General features: G+C 37.9%; 3 protein-coding genes across 5 annotated transcripts; 2 read left to right on the forward strand and 1 right to left on the reverse strand.

The window, feature by feature from the left end:
• Window positions 1–712: 712 nt before the first annotated feature.
• On the forward strand, window positions 713–3800 carry LOC139952870 (radical S-adenosyl methionine domain-containing protein 1, mitochondrial-like). Its single transcript, XM_071952138.1, has 2 exons — window positions 713–2120; window positions 2246–3800. The coding sequence occupies exons 1-2, from the start codon at window positions 1592–1594 to the stop codon at window positions 3184–3186; spliced, it is 1470 nt and encodes a 489-aa protein (XP_071808239.1). The 5' UTR covers window positions 713–1591; the 3' UTR covers window positions 3187–3800.
• LOC139952869 (solute carrier family 15 member 4-like) lies at window positions 3762–13029 on the forward strand. Of its 3 annotated transcripts, none has more exons than XM_071952135.1 (9): window positions 3762–3821; window positions 6726–7179; window positions 8032–8239; window positions 8899–9068; window positions 9436–9653; window positions 9792–9978; window positions 10377–10577; window positions 11035–11166; window positions 11577–13029. In XM_071952135.1, the coding sequence occupies exons 2-9, from the start codon at window positions 6807–6809 to the stop codon at window positions 11834–11836; spliced, it is 1749 nt and encodes a 582-aa protein (XP_071808236.1). In that variant the 5' UTR covers window positions 3762–3821; window positions 6726–6806; the 3' UTR covers window positions 11837–13029. The 3 variants fall into 3 exon arrangements, with proteins under 3 accessions (XP_071808236.1, XP_071808235.1, XP_071808237.1); XM_071952134.1 differs by lacking the exon at window positions 3762–3821 and adding an exon at window positions 3915–4294; XM_071952136.1 differs by lacking the exon at window positions 3762–3821 and adding an exon at window positions 4337–4667.
• Window positions 13030–13175: 146 nt separating this feature from the next.
• LOC139952871 (calcium-responsive transcription factor-like) lies at window positions 13176–18598 on the reverse strand. The gene is made up of 4 exons (XM_071952139.1): window positions 18403–18598; window positions 17072–17176; window positions 16401–16549; window positions 13176–15841 (listed from the first exon to the last, which is right to left on the reverse strand). The coding sequence occupies exons 1-4, from the start codon at window positions 18596–18598 to the stop codon at window positions 14999–15001; spliced, it is 1293 nt and encodes a 430-aa protein (XP_071808240.1). The 3' UTR covers window positions 13176–14998.
• Window positions 18599–19699: the final 1101 nt, after the last annotated feature.

Raw genomic sequence — 19699 nt, forward strand, 5'->3', positions numbered from 1 at the left:
TCGGACGAGTTGGTCTATACAAAAGCGTTTGTAACCGTTTGTTATGAAATGCATATGGGTAGAAAGATAATTTAAAAGTAGAATACAATGATCCACACAAGTTTGCTTCGAAATTGCGTGGTTTTCCTTTTACTGTGCGAACAAACACGGTCGGCCATTTATGGGAGTCAAAAATTTGACGTTAAGAGCCATTCAGCCATGGTGTATCAGAAGTATTTACTCCAAAGCATTAAGTGAATACTTTGCAGTAAAATAATAGGTTTATTCATACGGAATTTAGAAGATGCTTTTACTGAATGCTTCTACTTGGAAGTTTATGCTTTTACTTTTTGCTAGTACTTGTCAGTAAATACTATTTTTTATTCATACGACCCAATGTTCTTTCTTCTTAATTTATCACGGGGAACCTGGTAAAGTTTTTATTATTGTTTGGGGTTGAAAACAAAGAATCTTTAACTCTACCAACTGTCGAGCTATCCAGCTATATGTTGGCAGTCTCCCTTATTTAATTTTAATTGACAATAAGGAGAGACACAGACTTAGGGTGAGATATAGGTGGGGGAGTGTGGATTATGGCCCATAATCTGCTCAATGAAGAAAAAAGTGCGTGACGGCCGCCATTCACTTTTCATCCTGCGTTATTTTGCATAGGTATTGTTTAGTGCACATTGTAGTTGGGTCATATACAGCAGAACGAAAAACCAGCAAACCAATATATTTAAATCAATTATCACAATAATAATTATTAACAACAGAAATTCAGGTGGAGATCTCCGAATGCTGCGTCAAACCAATGACGTTAGAGGGCGCTAGACAATCGTGCCTTTTTTTCGGATAGACTACTGCGCTACGGTCGAGTCTGCTACCTCCATGAACTGACGTGACGAAGCGCAGCCAAGGACCTTGATCCATTTGACTCTTGAGAATTTAAGTTAAATTTAAAACCCAGTTTTGTTTATCTCGACTTAAGAACTGATTCGTAAATCTGTCATCATGTTAAATTAGCACTGGAGAAGACGATATTGTGAACACCGATCCACTCCAAAAACACCGACAGGACACCCTGCCCGACACAGGCTGCTGGTAGACGTCGTCTGGACATTATTAATAAATGGATGGGATACCACAGGCACAACACACTGCATGCCGAATACACACAACACACTGTCAGACTTTTTGAAATGCAGCTCACTCTGATCTCAACGAGTACCAACAGTTGTCCAATGACCCAGTAGATGAATCGCCTTGCTCTATATTATGCTATATCGATGAAAGAAACTCGTACATGTAGCTCCCTTCTACCACATTTACGCAAAACTGTTGAAAAACACTCTCCCAACGTTTCATCCAGAAAGACCAGAGAGTCATTAATTAAATTCTATTGCAGAGTATTGGATTGTTAAAACCATCCTGCTTTTCGATTTACGCATTTATCTAACTTCAGATGATTGATACTATCAAAAAGTAATAACGTCTCATTATTGTGACTGTGAAGTAAAAGTGCAATGTTTGTTGTGGCGCAAAGCTGGTCAAAACCACTGGTTTGAGTTAAGGTAGTTAAACTTAAAGGGATATTCTTTCATGGACAAAGATGCATTTTCTCATGTCACAACGCTTGAGTTTTTCACACTTGTTGAAATTGTTAGCACGCAATTCATTTCCAGAGGTCAGCGGAACAGTAGGTCTTCTTTGTTTCAACAACCACTGGAGGAAGTTTCATCATAAAAAAGCAAATGAAAATGTGCTACATGTACCTGATCAACATTTGCAAACCACTCATTGGTCAGAAGAAGCCACACTCTATGTCCATTGGCCCTATTGCCAGAGACGGTGCACGTATTGTAACTTCAACAAGTACATCAGCAGTAATGTTGACAATGACAAAATGCAGCAATGTCTTGTCAGAGAGGCCAAGACACTGATCCAAGAAAGTGGAGTCAAACGCATCAAGTCAGTATTCTTTGGGGGAGGAACACCAAGTTTGGCCCAGCCAAAAACTTTGTCTGCCATTTTGGAAGCTGTTTCTGGTGTGGTGAGTTTGCCGAATGATGCAGAAGTTAGCATGGAAGGAAACCCTACATCAGTGGGACGCATCAAACTCTTGGAATTCAAGCTAGCAGGTTGTCAAGCAAAATTACATAACAGTCTAAAAACAAAATTGCTCTCAAAAGTAACTTATTACATTGTAACAAGTTTATAAACAAGAAAATTGTTATAATCAAATATTTGTGTTTAATTTGTGCAGGTATTAACAGAGTCTCACTTGGTGTGCAGGCTTTGAATGATAAGGATCTGCAGTTGCTAGGGAGAGATCATACATCAGATGAATCAAGAAAGTGCATTGAAGAGGCCAGAAGACTCTTTCCAGGACGAGTATCAATCGATGTCATCTTTGGGCGTCCAGGACAAAGACTGTCCACCTGGGAAAAAGAACTACAGGAAGTTACTCAAATATGTGATAACCACGTATCTCTCTACCAACTCACCCTGGAAAGAGGCACAGCTTTATTTAAGATGTATGAAGTCGGTGCTGTTGACTTCCCTTCTGAGGATGTAACTGCTGATATGTATGAGTTAGCTGTGGAGATAATGACTAATGAGAGACTGAACAGATATGAGGTGTCTAGCTTTGCAAGGGAAGGCTTTGAGAGTCTTCACAACCAATCTTACTGGGATGGGGGTCAGTACATTGGCATTGGACCAGGAGCCCATGGTAGATTTATATTAAGGAATCCTACGGCTAAACCCATACCATCTGTCAAAATACAAGGTCATGATAATTGGAATCCCAACCAGCTTAACCTACAGCCTGTACAGGTAAACCGTGAAGCAAGGATACAAACTCTAGAACCAGAACCGTGGATGCGTGAAGTCCTTAAATACGGACACGGAACAAGGAAACGGGTCATCCAGTCGCAACTTGATGTCCTCCAGGAATATTTGATGGTGGGGTTGAGAACAAGTAAGGGTGTCACAAACCATCGCTGGGGACAGTTTTGTGATGTCACAAGCCTCAGGGAGGTGTTTGATGGGGATGCAGTTGATGATTTTATGAAGGAAGGGCTAATTGTAATGGATCAGTTTGGATTGAGAGCTACAGTAAAAGGAATGTCATTGCTTGATTCTATTTTACCACATCTGTTGATCAAACTGCAAAACTGGTTTAAAACTGTAAAAGCCGATTAATTGCAGACTGATTGGGACTCTATTTGAGACTTTGTGACTCAGACATCCACATGTAGGCTTACTTCTCTATGATCTGGGTTTGCATTACATTCTTAAATGCAGCCTTCTGCAAGATGGTTTATTTGTTTCTTGATACTGTGCTTTAAGAAACTTCTTGCCCCCCAAATTATGTTATGCATGCTGGAAGTATAAAAGGTTTGCAGTAAACACTAGATGTGAATATCACTTATGAGTACATGTACATAGTTTCAAATCCAACACTACTCAAACGTGTTATTCACACTGGTAATACTGCAAACCTCTCATATTATGATAGCCAAATGATGTTTGAAAAATGGAAAAATAGCACCCACAATCTTGTATTTGATGGCCCACTGACTCCATACAAACAGACAAATACTGAAATTGTCTAAATACCTCATTCTAAACAGCATCCACACCTGTGACATGATTGTGCACCCTGACACTATCCCATTATAAATCAGTGAAGTGTAAACAATTGTTTACACTTCATTGACTTATTCAACTATCATGTAGTCTTTTCTGTTCCTTGCTACTAAACTTACCTGTATAAAGGAAAAATGTAGAAAATAAAACAACCAAACTTTGATAAAGATCACTGGATACGTGGTTGGGTAAATTTTACTTTGATACATTTTATAATTACTTTTCGAGTGGTCAAATATTTTAGCGGGCGGGGCGGGGCGATTGTCATGTTTTGAGGGTATTGCTCCATGGGAAAACTACGCATTTATTTTGCAATTGCATTCTTTTCCGGCTAATCGCTTTTTTACTTCCGGGTGTTCGGTTTTACAGAATCGATTAAATGTTTTGCGGCTGGGTTCACGCAGCGCGGGCGTCGGGGTCACATGACACACTTCAGATATCAACAATGCGCGTCAGCTGATCATCAGTCAGTGCATGCTATGATCAGTGTGTAGTTCGGTTCAGCCAGAACTAGCTAGCTGAGCACAACTGGTAAAGTGTATTACATGTGCTAAAAACCAAAAACAAGTTTCACTTATGTTCATAAACAAGGACGGAAGCCACACACCAGGCTGTAATACTCTCGAGAGACGAGCAAGTTTGGAGCAGGTTCTTTTTTACGGTAAATGTTTTTTTACTTGATAACAAGATTTTGGAATAATTAATTATGATCTGGGAGGTTTAAAAGCAACATTTGAGACGTACATCCTTTTCTGAACTTGTAGTGAATTCCTTTAAGAACTAAAGCTTTCTTTGTGCACAAAAGACGCACGCTTTTGTTCCCTTCTTTTTTTGAAAACTGCTGAGGTGTAACGACATCGAGGGGCGCATAGCAAATGCTCGTACATCTCTTCGTCTGCTCTGGTCAGAGAAGTTTCTCGATTAATAAGGCAGTTTTTTTTCGCTACTATTTTCCTTAGCCAATGTAGCAGGTTTGGACTTGGCTCGGTGGTGTTTGCCCCTCACAGGGAAGAACCTGCTCATTGGTTAAAGTTGTAAGTAATATATATTAATTATTATTAAAAAAGAAAAATTTGCATACTCCCACGCAGTCGGCGTACAAGAGACACCACAGTGTAGAGACTGCATTATTGCGAGTCCAGAATGACATTCTTGTCTCTCTTGACCAACGGCAGGAAGCTCTCTTGGTATTACTGGACTATAGTGCGGCCTTTGATACCATTGACCATGCCATCTTGCTCATCCGACTCACAAAGCGGTATGGATTTGGAGGCCTGGTTCACAAGTGGTTTTCTTCATATCTCTCGGAGCGTTCTCATGTTGTGAAAATTGGGGACCAACATTCCTATTCTGTCGAAGACAACTGTGGAATTCCGCAAGGCTCTATTATGGGACCTCTCCTCTACACATTGTATACTGCCGCTATATATGATATCATCAAAGCTCATGGACTTCATTCCATGATATATGCAGATGACATTCAGGTGTACTTAACATTCTCACCAGGTGACAGAGAGATTGCCACACGTCGTATAAACAGGTGCATTGACGACATTACTTCTTGGTCGACCAGAAACAAGTTACTTGTCAATGCATCCAAGACTGAAATTGTACATTTTATATCTAAGTTTGCTCCCCCTCCTTTGGAGGCTCTTGTTATCACTGTTGATGGAGTTGACATTCCTGCAGTTAGTAAGGCACGCAACTTGGGTGTAATCATGGATAAGCACCTCACAATGTCTGATCACATCACTAAAACCTGTCGGTTGGCATTCATAGCCATTCGGAAAATTGGACAGATCCGGCAATACCTAAATAGTAGATCTATTAATATACTTGTTCATGCTTTGATAATGTCACATGTTGATAATTGTAATTCATTGTTGTATGGCCTTCCGAAAAAGGAATTAAACCGTGTACAGAGAATTCAAAACACAGCAGCAAGGTTAATAGTGGGTGCTCGTTCAAGAGATTCCATCACTCCTCTTCTAAAGAAACTTCATTGGTTGCCCGTAGAGAAACGTGTTGTTTTTAAGATTCTTATGATGTGTTTTAAAGCCCAGAATAATCTTGGTCCATCTTATATGTCAGATCTAATTCATAAGCATAATCCAGTTCGTACACTTCGATCATCGTCACAACACCTCCTTGCAGTACACCCTGTTAATATGCATATATCTATGGAGACCGTTCCTTTGTGGCTTCGGCTCCAACTCTGTGGAATTCTCTGCCCTTGACGATCAGGAAAACATCTTCCCTTGGTGATTTCAAGAGTGCCTTAAAGACACACCTTTTCTTACAATAGTTTACGTTCTTGTATTGTTGTATCGTTATGCTTGTAGTGGTATTATTTGTTATATATATATATATTTATGTTGTTGTTGATTTATAGTGTACTTCTTTGTAAAGCGCTTAGAGAATTAAGTGTTAATTATTAGGCGCTATATAAATCGAAAGTTATTATTATTAGGTAGTTATTACCCCGCCTAGGCAGGTGCAGGCATTTTCCAATAATTTAAGGCCTCGGCAGTTGCAGGCCAATCTAAATTGCATTGTTGGTAAGGTTATAAAGTTACTGGACTCTTACCACCAAATGTAAGTTGTGGGGCTAGATCTAGAAGCTTTATGCACACATGTTCCAATATTTCAACACTGCAACATTGTAACTGAAACATCGCTCTAACCTCAAACCACATGACCAATCAGTCACTCTGGTTTTTCCCAATGGTTGTAACTCATACTGCGGATGGAAATGGAATCCTGGCTGATGAATTGTCACATCACATGATGTGTACACATAAAGACATGTGACATTGATATTAACCTTGTGAATTATTGTTCAAGTTTACTTCCTCATACTGTGTGCACGTCCATTGGTGCGGAGTGTTAATTTGTTTCCATTTTTTATGTAGTTTTTTTGGCCTTGGTGCCTCTTGAAAAGTTTCTCACAGACCCAAACTTTGCATTGCCCTCTCAAAGTCAAAGAAAAAAATTACATGCATGGCCTGTACTGACTTTCGTAGGTTTAAAAGCAACATTTGAGACGTACATCCTTTTCTGAATTTTCTAAATTAATTTCTTTTCTTCCACAGGTTTGTTTCATTTTATGTGCAGATGCCTACATGATTGAACACGCATTTGTGTTTGGACACAATTTGTGCGCCGCATGAAGAATGTCCAACATTTATAAAGAGATCAGTGCAAATTCAAACTATCCTCAACCAAACAGGAAAATGAAAGCAAATGTATCTGACGTTGAAATATCAGATAGTACAAAATCAACTGGTATTCGGCGGGATCGTATCGGTGTAGTACTATGCATTCTGTGTTGTGAGCTCTGTGAACGATTGACATACTACAGCATCGGGGGAAACTTGGTTCTGTATTGCACCAATGAGTTGAAGTACACCAGTGCTGATGCCACAACAGTTGCGTTCATCTTCACTGGTACCACGTATTTTGTGCCTGTGTTTGGAGGATGGATTGCGGACTCCGTCTCAGGGAAATTCAATGCAATATTTGGAGCTGCTCTCATCTACTGTATAGGTAAGCCTAGACTTTGTTAGTACATGTAGTTTCACTTACAGAGCAGTGCCATGAGCTTTGTGAAATTAATGTTTGGTATCTCAATAGAACTGAGAACTGAGAATTTGACAATCAGTTTAGAGGCTTAAAGGGAAGTTAATGTGTTAACAAGAACAATCAGTCTTCAAGTATTATGGGGTCTACATAATTTTTTTTCAGAATGTTTTCCAGGAGTTTATTTTTTCTTGTGTACAAAGGTTTTGTGTTTGAGATACTGAAATAATGGTGAACATAGAAAACTTTCCTGTGATACAGAAATAAGGGTGAACAAATAATTTTGTTCATGTGAGACACAGAAATAAGGGTGAACAAATAAAATTGTTCCTGTCAGAAACAGAAATAAGGTTGACATGGTTGAACAAAGCACATTGTTCCTGTGAGATACAGAAATAAGGGTGAACAAAGACAACTTTTCCTGTCAGATACAGAAGTAAGGGTGAACATACATGTAAACAACTTTTCCTGTCATAAAGAAATAAGGGTGAACATAGACAACTTTTGACTGCATTGTAGAGCAGCATTTAAACCTGCAGACTCTAATAATAATAACAATAATAAAAATAATAGTAATAATAATAACAGGTATAAAAAGCCATATCCAAAAAAATTCTCAAAGGCGCTGTACATTAAAAAGGCAGAAAACACTAAACATTATAAAAGCAAAACAAAAGTTTACATCTGATTCATAAAGGGGAAACAGGTGCCAATCCCACTCTGACACAAGTCATCTTTTTATTGTTCACTCCATACAGTTAGTTTCCCTTGTGGTTTGTTTTTCAGCCTGATCAATCTTGTACTATTTTTGATCTACAGGAACAACAATCCTCCCAGTTATCTCAATTGACTACACCCAGTTTGGCCAAACTCTAGGTCTGACAGTAGGGCAAAAACAAGGCTTCTTTATCTGTGGGTTAACCCTCATTGCTATTGGTACTGGTGGTATTAAATCTAACGTTGGACCGTTTGGTGCTCAACAACTAGATGATCTGGGAGAAGGTGCTGTGAAATCTTTTTTTAATTGGTAAGTACCCAAGTCCAACGTTGTTGGGTTGCTTTAAAAGTACAAATATTACCTTTAGGCTCAAATTAAAGTTTTCACCAGCAAAGGGTAAACTAGATGTATGCCTATCCCATCTCAAGTACAGTTTGTAACTTGTTCCGCTTGTTTTTCCTAAGCAAAAATGTTTTCAGCACCATGTTTTTAGCTTTCAGAAGCTCTACGAAATTTCATAGAGCTGCTTTAAAAGACACTGGACACAAGGCCCTATTGGTAATTGTCAAAGACCAGTCTTCTCACTTGGTGTATCTCAACATATGCACAGAATAACAAACCTGTGAAAATCTGAACTCAATTGGTCGTCGAAGTTGCGAGATAATAATGGAAGAAAAAACACCCTTGTCACACAAAGTTGTATGCTTTGAGATTTGATTTCGAAACCTCAAAATCTAATGCCGAGGTCTCGAAATCAAATTCATGAAAAATTATCTTTCTCGAAAACTATATGTATATATGTTACTTCAGAGGGAGCCGTTTCTCACAATTTTGTATACTATCAACAGCTCCCTATTACTAGTTACCAAGTGAGGTGTTATGCTAATGTTTGTTTTGAGTAATTACTAATCGTGTCCAATGCCTTTAAGCAACTAATTACTTTTAAAACATTGTTGTGACACTTTCAGGTTCTACTGGTTTATCAATGTTGGATCTGCCATTGCATTCTCTGGTGTCGCCTATGTCCAACAAGAGATTGGGTTTGATGTTGGATTTGCCATCCCTGCAGTTTCAATAATCTTGGCAATTGTGGTTCTCATGATTGGACGCAAATGGTATCGAATGAGGCCACCTGAAGGTATGTACCATTGAAAATAATCAGACCAAAAAGTTGTTGAGCAGTTGAGAATATTTTCATGGCATTTCAGAAGAAATGACATGTACGTGTATGCCTTTGCCTTTTGAACCTTGTATCTGAATCTACTGAGCTGTATAATATGGTTAAATATTTTGTTAATAATTACTTGTATTGATTGCTGGCTAAACTTGCATCATTTGGTACAGGATGATTTACCTATTTTGCAAACACTTAGTTTAGACAGGACTTTTTTCATCCAATCACTTTTCCCAACAGACGCTGCCATAAATTTACAGCAGATGTCCAAAGTCCCAAGTACAAAAGTATCAAAGATGATCTCTCACTCTCTTTATTCGTCTCTGATTAGGGAGTGTCTTCAACACTGTTGCCAAGATCATCTTCCAAGGCTTGTCTCAGATTCGAAAACCCAAACCAGCTGGTGTAACAAGCTACAGTTGGCTGGATCGGGCCAAGACATCCTATGGCGGTCACTTTTCAGACGTCAAAGTAGAGGAAGTTAAATCACTGGGAAGACTTATCCCTATATTCCTAGTCCTGATTTTTTATTGGACTGTTTATTTTCAGGTATTTATTAAAAGTAATTAATTATCTAATAAACTACAACAAATAAATTCTTTTTAAAGTGTCTGACCATCTTAGATGTACTGTTGGAATAGTTGTGTAAAATAAGACAAACACTTAATTTACTCTGATCATTTTCAGATGAATACAACCTATCTTCTACAAGGTGAACGGATGCGTTTGACGTATAACGACTTCACCATACCAGTGGCTGGACTCAACCTATTTAACACATTAATCATTCTCATACTGGTACCTTTCGTTGACCGGTACCTTTACCAATACCTCGCCAGAAAGGGATATCCACTGTCTCAGCTGAAACGAATCGGTAAGTAAAGGGAAAATAAACCTCAATGGTCCAAAGTCCACAATAAAACTTTATGTTCTTCTTTGCATTGAAAAAGCAAGACTTAGGTAGAAGTTTACACCTGAGTGAAGTTCGAAAGCTATCACCACACCCCTTCCCCCTCCCCTCAAAAAAAGAAAATACATATATTGTATTATTGCCAAAAAAACCAGAACTGGAAGGTGTATGAGCACTTTTAAAGAAGGTCACTACAAAGGCCATTTATCCTTCATTAATCTGCAAAAGTGTAACAAACAATGCAAATGCTGAAGACTTTGGAGAATTTATCCCAAATGTTCAAGGCCCCAACAGATCTCTTGAATCAGAGTCATAAACAAATGTTCAACCTTTAAAAAATTCTAATTGATTGCAAATTGTAGGTGTAGGGATGGTCTTAGCCGTTGTGTCCATGATAGTAGCAGCTTCTATTGAGTTTGCTCGTAAAGCAGACATACAGAAGAATGGCTACATTCAACAAGAAGTGGGTGGTAAAACCTTCAATGCATCAGATCTGTCTGTCTTTGCGCAGATCCCACAGTATACATTCATCGGGGCAAGTGAGGTGTTTGCAAGCATTACAAGTGAGTATTTCTGTTATTTTCCTATTATGGAAGAAACAAAAATGGACAAATTGAGAACATTAAATTAATATTGTTAGACTTCTTGGCCCAATTCACTAAAGCTGGATGTGCTTGATAGGCAAAAAATGTCACCAATCACAGTGCAAGATACGTTTGTAATTGTTAGATTATTATATATTTGTCTCTTCACCCTACTCTGATGTGTGTTACTCAGGAGGCCCTACTTTCCGGTCTTGCATAATAAGAGTGGATGTTGAACCCAAGACCTTAACTTTTATAGAGCAGTGCCTTACCACTAGACCAAGATTGACCTGGTAGCTCCAGGCAGTTCAATCCTTTTTTTGTCAGGGGGGTACTGCAACATTGTAAAATTTGCAATCAGAAATAATAAATTAATAATCCAAATGTTTGCTTCTGTAGTTACATGAATGTGATTTTAATTTGTTCTTGTTATTAGGTCTAGAGTTTGCGTATTCACAGGCTCCTGTATCAATGCAAGGTGTTATCATGGGATTCTGCCTACTGGCCTCTGGTCTCGGCAGCTATTTAGGCTCATTGCTGGTAACTGTTGTCAATGCCATCACATTTGGTAAGACAGTTGACTCTTAACATGCTTAAAGGCGATGCATTTCCTAACCTCCTTGTTAAAATTGTTGTGTGTGAGAAGGCCTTAAAAGATAAATAACACTATTCCTGTTCTTGTGTTTGAAATTGTTCTACATAGTTCCATTGTAAGCCATGTAACAATCTGGCTCAACTGATTGTATCAAAATCCCATTGTATTAGTTTTTTAATGGCCTCACGCATCAATCTTAAGATTAAAAGTAAAACACTACAAGTTAATGTTGCCTTGGCTGGGCTTCATTAGATGATGAATCAATATCACCATGGTGATTGGTATTGTGACATCACACTTTGCTCAGCAAAGACAGTTACAGTAAATATGTATGTAAGAGTATGAACAGTAGAACTGATATCCATTGCAAATCTTTCCCCCAGGAGCTGAATGGATCCCAAATGAAATCAACAACGGCCATTTGGAGTATTTCTTCCTCCTTCTGGCGGGAATAATGTTTCTCAACTTCCTGGTCTTTCTACTCATAGCAAAGCAATACAGGTATGTAGAAGATCGCCCCTTGGACCTTCAACCTGAATTACCTCCAGATGACCTTTTTAATCAGAATGGTCAAAGGTCAAGAGAACCAGGAAGGGATAGTGTAGGTGAGACAACTGCATTACTCAGTGACTCAGAGATGTGAAATCTTGGAAGATTACTTAAGAGATGCTTAGTTCAACAAACACTTTTGAGCAAACCAAGTCTTTAAAGGTGACTTTCATTAAAAAATTGAGTTACCGGTACAAAACTTATTAACAGCCAATATGATGCCATGAGTTACTGGTACAAAACTTATTAACAGCCAATGTGATGCCATGCCAAAACCAGGCACCAAACACTAGTATGTTGAGAAAATAATACTTAAAATCTAAGGTCTATAAATTAGATGTTATTTGGAAATGCTTCTCATTGAGTTGATGAGCAATTAAATTCAGCTTTGAGTTTTGGCAATTAGATTTGGTATCAAGTGTCATGAAGGTCAACACAGAATATTAATGATTAGTATTATCAAACAATTTAAATGAAAACCTAAAATGTTGATTACTGTGCAAGATCAACAATCTTCTACCTGTGCAGAGCAATTAATTACAAGATTGACAGAAATAATAATAACAAGGATTTAAATAACAACTCTGTAGTCTGTATTTATTTTGCTTGTATTATGTTATCCACGAACGAGGCATGCAACTTTTCCTCGGATCAGCCGATTTCCTCTTTTTTTAATCTCGGTTTTACCATTCAAAATTAAAAAATACTATACAAAATCTTTGAATTTTTTTTAATTTCCTCTTTTTTTTTGTCAAGTTGCAGTTGCATGCCTGATGAACAATTGTTTGTTATTTATGCCTTTTCAACTCCAGTGATGATCTCTTTTCATGTCAAACAAACTTGTTTTAAACCAAATGAAATGGATTAAATCTCGATTGAAATGGATACTTCCCATGGTCTCTAATTTTGGGGGAGTGAAAACTACTACACTTGCATTTATAACCGAAAATTGAAATATTTGACCAACTGGAATACAAATATTATTTTTTATATTGAGTTTATGTATTGTAAAGTTTTAAAACGATATTTGGTCTGGGTACTTTTTCCACAATGTCCACAGATTGACGTTAAAATATTAACAGTTTGAAGATAATGATAGTAGAAAGCTTCCCTTAAACTATTACTTGCTGAGGTGCTGTAGTTTTTGAGAAATTAGTTCCAAGAAAAATGAATTTGAGAAATGTTGTCAAACTATCTAATCCTGCTAACTTAAACATCAAATAACTCCTAAAAGGTCACCCTATTATCACCTCACACAGTTGGATCACGTCCTGTTTCAAAATCAAGACATTCTCCTCAGCCACTACAAAGAAAACTTAATTTTTATAACTTAATTTTTCCTAGACTATCATGAATAATTTCTGACAACTCATTGACAGAATCAAACCTTTCAACATCAATTACTTTAACACCATTCCTCTGTTTTCTTTTGATTTTAAAAGCCAAATAATCTATAATTCACAAGCACACAGCTCAATTCAATTCAAAAACTCAATTCAATTCAACATTTATTTCCAAACTCTCAACCAATACAATAAATATAAATTCAACATAAACAAAGTGATGCAGCCATTTCTCTCTTTTTGTTTTGTTTTTGGAAAGCCAAATAATCTATAATTCACAAGCACACAGCTCAATTCAATTCAACATTTATTTCCAAACTCCTCACCCAATACAATAAATATAAATTCAACATAAACAAAGTGATGCAAGAATTTTAGGAATTGAGGTCGGGCAATACAGCAGAAGTGCATAGATACTGATATCCTTGAGGCCTACCAACGGAAAAGAATTTGTTCTGTGTGCTTTAAACCAAAATAAAGCTGTACTAGACTTGTAACGGGGGCTTATGCCAAATGTTACATGTACAACGTGTACACTTTCTTCAGTTGTCAGGGTGCAATACAATCATTACCAAACTCATGTTTTTTATATATAAGATGAAACGATGCCACCAAGGAAACTCGATGTTGCGTATGTTTACTAACAGATTCTATGTTTTACGAACTCTTTAACAACTTTTTTTAACTTCAGTTAATCAGTCCTTCTGATTTGAAAATCACAGGCGTGTAAAAAAAACACACCTGGATTTTCCCGAGGGGTGTGATTTTGGTTACGCCAAAACTGAATGCCAAGGCGTGTATTTTAGAGGGATCAGGCGTGTGATTATTCGCACTCCTGCGATCGCACACCTCAAATCAGAAGGACTGGTTAATTCTTTTTGCTCAGGTTCAAAGAGAGGGTATTTTTGGGTAGTTTCTTAGATTCATTTTTTTTAGTGAAGGATTATTCCCTCTCAAAGTATATCACTTTAAAGGTAGATTCTAGCAAAGTTATCAACAACTCTCTAATGCTCTTTAAATATGAAATTGATTTCGGGGAGTAATTACCAAATATATACATGTAACTTCCCTTTAACCATGTATTAACAGGTGTAACTAATTAACTTTCTAGTATGGATGAGGACAAAAATAACACGATTTAAAAGTAGCTTTTGAAAATTTAACACTAAAATGTTGATAAATATATCAAGAACAAGATTGAGTGTTAGGAGAGTTTGACTTGGAATCATGGTGGACCCTGATACTCCACAGATGTAACATGTGTATTGTTGTGTAACGCAGGCAATTGTTTACATGCCCATAGGCTTTGTAATTTCCATTGAAATAGTTTTTTGAAAAAATACATTATATTTTTTACAAATTTCAAGCCTAATGCAGGAACAATGTATGGCATGAATTTATACTTTTATATTTTAGTAAATACTAAAGTACTTCCACTAGTAAAAAGGTTTGTAACTTTCCATATACATGTAATATTTGAAAAGAACTTTTAATACTTAATCAAGATGTCAATAAACTATGTAATCAAGAACGAATGGTTAATAGTAACATTGTAATGAGTGATTTAATCAACTTGTTTATTTCAAAAACATTCTGTTAAAAACCTCTTTTTGCTGATTTTTTTTACAGGACTTTTCGTTAATTCCAAACTTGTGGACTCCTAATCGAACAGTATGCCCAACTCATGCTGACCAACTATTAACTGCCCAGACCACAATAATATCAGGCAGGCAACATTCAGCTGATTTCCTATGTTGTTCAATTCTCAGCTGCGCCATAAGAATCACATTACAAATATTTCCTGTGCCAGATACTTCTCTCAATTTTGTTTTAATACAAACTGCAGAAATATATAGGTCTTTGAGTTGACTTATTAAAAACGAGAACTATTTGAAAAACACTGTTTTATTAAATTAGCCCATATCAGAATAAAAATTGTAAACATTGACTGACTCTGTGTCTAGTCTTTTAGACGAAGGTAGATCAATCAAAGTGATCTCCTCTGCCTGTCGCTTTGATGCTAAAGAACTTAGAATGACATGCCCAATACTTTCTTCAATGGATTGACCAACACTAACCATCTCTCTGTCTAGGTGAACTTTAGATTCCATTTCAGCCCAAAGCTGTTCTAAAGATCCAAGAAAGCCCTGCATTGTCTTTAGATCCTTGATTTGATGTGTTGTCTCCGTCAGCTTCTCCAAGATTCGTCGGCATTGAGCCCCATTGTCTTGCAAAGTCAATTCGCGCTGCTTAGCCTCCTGATCGAGGGCGCTCTGTATGAGGTTACGAATCGTTAGGTCTGAGGGAAAGAAAGATCTGTTGGACTTTGGCGGCAGGGCCTCACATCCATTCAGAATGTCAGAGGTCACAAAATCAGCTAGTTGACATTTGACCTCTTGGAATTCAGTAATGCCCTCTCCGACTAGGTTTTGTATCTTAGAGATAAGACCAGGGTGAATTTTCCGAGTAGGGTCAGGCAGTTTTAACTCATGGTTGTGTTGGCTGATATCTGATATTTCGATGTAAAACCTATCATATGATTTCAAGGTTTGATTTCCGGCTTCTAGAGCAGCTCGTAGAGAGTTGAGTGCCTTGTGACGTGCGCATCGTAACTTCCACTTGGATAGATTAGGGGAGCTGTTGTCAACTTTAAAGTCTGGGTAATACCTTGCACATTTCACGTTGAATAATGAAGAACACCCTTTTTTCTTGGATGGTAGACGACATCTCTGTTTACGTACACTCCCATCATCTCCCTGTTGGTATCCATCAACAAACACAAAGTGAATTTACTTAAACTGATAGACAGAATCATAATAATATCTCTTCATGAACTTTCAAGAAAGTAAGCAGTTACTGCCCGGAAGGTAGTGTCAACTACTATTTGAGAGGCAAGTCAATCCTAGCTGTACTTGGAGCTGAATTGTGTTTGATACAACATGTAAGGCTACATATAATATGGTCAAGCTTAAGGCATGCAACGATTTATTCGGAAGCCAGCTACATTAATTATTTGACAATTGACATCATTGCTAAAAACCATCTCAACTCCTGAGGAGTATACACAGCACTGGCAGCAAATGGGTACAGTTCGCAAAATATTCACATCAACATTTTTTCTCTTGCAAGTACCCGTTACTCAAGCAATAGGCCTACAAGTCTATTAATCAAGGCCATGGGTGTCGTGAGTAGGATTTTAAAACAAGCTCTAGTGAATTAGCCACGTCATCTTACATACATTTCAGATTTATGATCTCACTGAAATATGGTGGAATACAAAGCGTTCCACAATGTTTCCAGTCAAACAAAGCCTACCTCTGATTGCTTGGCATGTCCTGAAACCTCATGCGCCCAGTAATGGGGCCCATATATACATTGTTTGGAGGTTGTACCGATGATACTGAAGGGTATCCCACAATCAGGTATACAGATCCCTCTTTCTTGGTGGAAGAGCAACCGTTGCTCTGGAACAAAATGATATTTTGAACAAAATCAGTCAAAAGTTTTAATTGTAACACTATCCTACCATTCAACCCCTCCTGCAGTGTGTCGTTGTTGTGTTTGTTTGCAAATTAGTTTAACAAACATTTTGGCACCTGGTTTGTGACTTGAAATGTGATTGAATACACAATCTTGGCGAACACCAACTGTGTCAACACAACCTTCATCTGTTCATGATACCTAGTCTTGGTTCAGAATGCTCCTGTTGTTAATTATCTCACTACTCCTGTGGCCTTTTTATTATTGCTGATACAGTCGCCAATAGAGGGCGCTATCAAACACGAACAGCCTATCACACTAAACCTTTCACAGATACCCACTCTAGGGATCAAACTTCAAAACAGCATGATGCATCTCATTCAACTACTACAGCGTGCTTAAAGAGTATTTGCGATAAGGTCTCTAACAACCGCTAACACGGGAGCAAACTTCCATGATAGCGGTCTGTGGTGAGAGCGCCCTATTGTGGTTTAAATCATATTTACCAGCATTTGGGGCTTGTGTTTTTCCTTGTACTAAAGTACAGTTGTTCACACTGATGGAAGTATTTATGGATTCTCCTTCAACTTGCTGCGTTGGTATTTCCTCTTCTAAAGCATAAGGACAGGGAATCATTTACTGTTATAATTTTTAAGCACAAAGAAGGGGACAACATTTGTTACGTTATTTTTTAAAAAGTAATTGATTTATTGTTAGAATAGCCCCAATGAAAGAAAACCAAAAAATTCTTCAGAATCTGCAGAGCTATACTTGGTAGGTCAATAGGTGCTAGTTGCGATAACATAACCCTCCTCCCGATCCTGACTGCGGAGAGGGTTATGTTATCGCAACGAGGACTAAGTAGGTGCACACCAAATATATAACAAACAACCCTAACCTCATCATACTTTTCAAAAAGTGTTGTGCAACCAATTAACCAATTGACTATGGTAATATTATAGTACGACGCCATTACTCGAGTCCCCAAACTTCTAATAGGAACTGTACTTGAATTGAAGGAAGATAAATAGCATTTTTCATGCATCTCGTGGAAAGTTAACACATGCCTCAAAATCCAATTCCATGATCTTCAACCTCATCAAAGATGATAATTGGGGATTGCATTGGTATGGCCAGGATGGGGGACATCATAGCCCACCTTGTTGAGCTATCGAGACATTTACAACTCAACAGAACAAGGTCACAAGGGGCAAGCATGACAAGGTGGGCCTACCTAGCTTGGGGCATCAGGGATTCAGCACAACCAGGCACAAGCTGAAAGCACTATCCACTAACTTGCACTTTTTAAAAGTTAATACTCTACCCCTAGAAAAACTAGTAAAAAGTAGGCATAATAATTTAATACAAAAATATAAATTATAAATATTATTTAAAAACAAAATACTAATAATTTTAATATATAAAATATTGACACTGACAAGTGTGACAGACACAGTGACACAGCCAGTCATGACATTGACAGTTGCACTACAGTGGTGTCAGGCATGCCATCATGATGGAGAACTGTTGGCTGTTGTCAGGTTGTGGTGGTGTGGGCTGTGGCCGTGTGGGGCTGTGGCCGTGTGGGGCTGTCTGTGGCCGTGGTAATTTTAATTATGGTATTAGTTTTACGGGTCCCGATTATAATTTATACTGTCATTGTGCAATAAAAGTGCAATAAAACAGCAAAAAACAACCATGTGGGAACCTAACCGGTGTCCCCCACCACCACCGTACCACCAGACATTCTGAGTTATAGTTCAACCATGTTCAACACTTAAGTTTTTACATTCGTCCGTTGACACTCTCCTCCATAATCCAATTCGAACTCACTCACCAGAAAGACACTCCCTTTCCTGTCTGTAAGTTGAGGTCCTCGTTGAAAACTTCAGCCCAAGTTGGCATAAATTATCTTCAAACTCCTTTAACTTTTGTTTGTCGTCAACGTGACCCCTGTACAACCCGTTTTGGAAAGTAAAATTCTCAAAAAATGCACTAACAAGTTGTTCAAACCTCTCCTTGATTGTTGCCATTTTATTTTTTACTCAATAGTGAGGGCGACCTCTTGTGGCATAAAGAGTGAAGGCGGGGCAACAGGATTTATTATGGGACGCCAAACCTCAGAATAAAAATGAGTTAATATTGTGCTTTTGTTCGACACTCCTGTCATTTTTTAGTTTTCAGTCCTTCTAAATCAATGTATTTCACTAACAACATTCACCGTAGAACTGCATGGAGCAACAAACCATCCAACAAGGATTGCAAATTCCTTTATTTTTTTTTAGTATGGATTGCCAAACGGGCTGAAATAGAACCGGCATGTTATGAACTGGAACCCGGCCGGGGGGTGGGGGGGGGGGTATTTTTTTTCCCCAAACGACCTTGCAATGATTTGGTATAAGATTTTAATAATTTCAATATGACGAAAAGAGCCAATTTTAACGGAAACTGAAAACAAACAGTGTAATGTCGTTTTGGAAAAAATCATCGTGGCTGGGGTGGGGTCCGTTTTCATCATTTAAAACAAGACCATGTCCGTATACATGTACAAAATATAAATAATAAATATCATAAGGAAGTAATTAATTTATTGAGTTAATTGAAAAATTAATGAATAAATAAAATTAAAGAAAAGACCCGCCAAAATAAAATAGTATTGAAGAAAACCGCCACCAAACTGTCAAAATATTATGTATTTTACCCACGAATTTCCAATTCCAATGAGTCCAGATTTCAAATGGGCTCTGAATGCCGTTCGAAGGTGGAAGGTGTGTGGCTTCAACAGAAACATTGTCTATGAGATGAGTTTTATGAGACGAGTACCAAACTACCGATGACAATAGTTTTCTCCGTGATGATTATTTTCAAATCAACACCTATATTCTGTACACCAAAATCCATTAGAGGGGCGGATCCAAGATTTCCCAAACAGGGGAGGGGGACGTGATTTATAGGTGGCGACTCTGTAAGGGGGTGACTTTGTAGGGAGGTGACTCTGTAAGGGGGTGACTTTGTAGGGAGGTGACTCTGTAAGGGGGTGACTTTGTAAGGGGTGACTTTGTTTCATATCAATCTGTTCTTGTGAATTATTATTCGTACTTGTGAATGTTTTTCCCGAATAATATACTGGTCCA

This window comes from Asterias amurensis, chromosome 21, assembly GCF_032118995.1.
Source record: "Asterias amurensis chromosome 21, ASM3211899v1".
Taxonomy (NCBI): domain Eukaryota; kingdom Metazoa; phylum Echinodermata; class Asteroidea; order Forcipulatida; family Asteriidae; genus Asterias; species Asterias amurensis.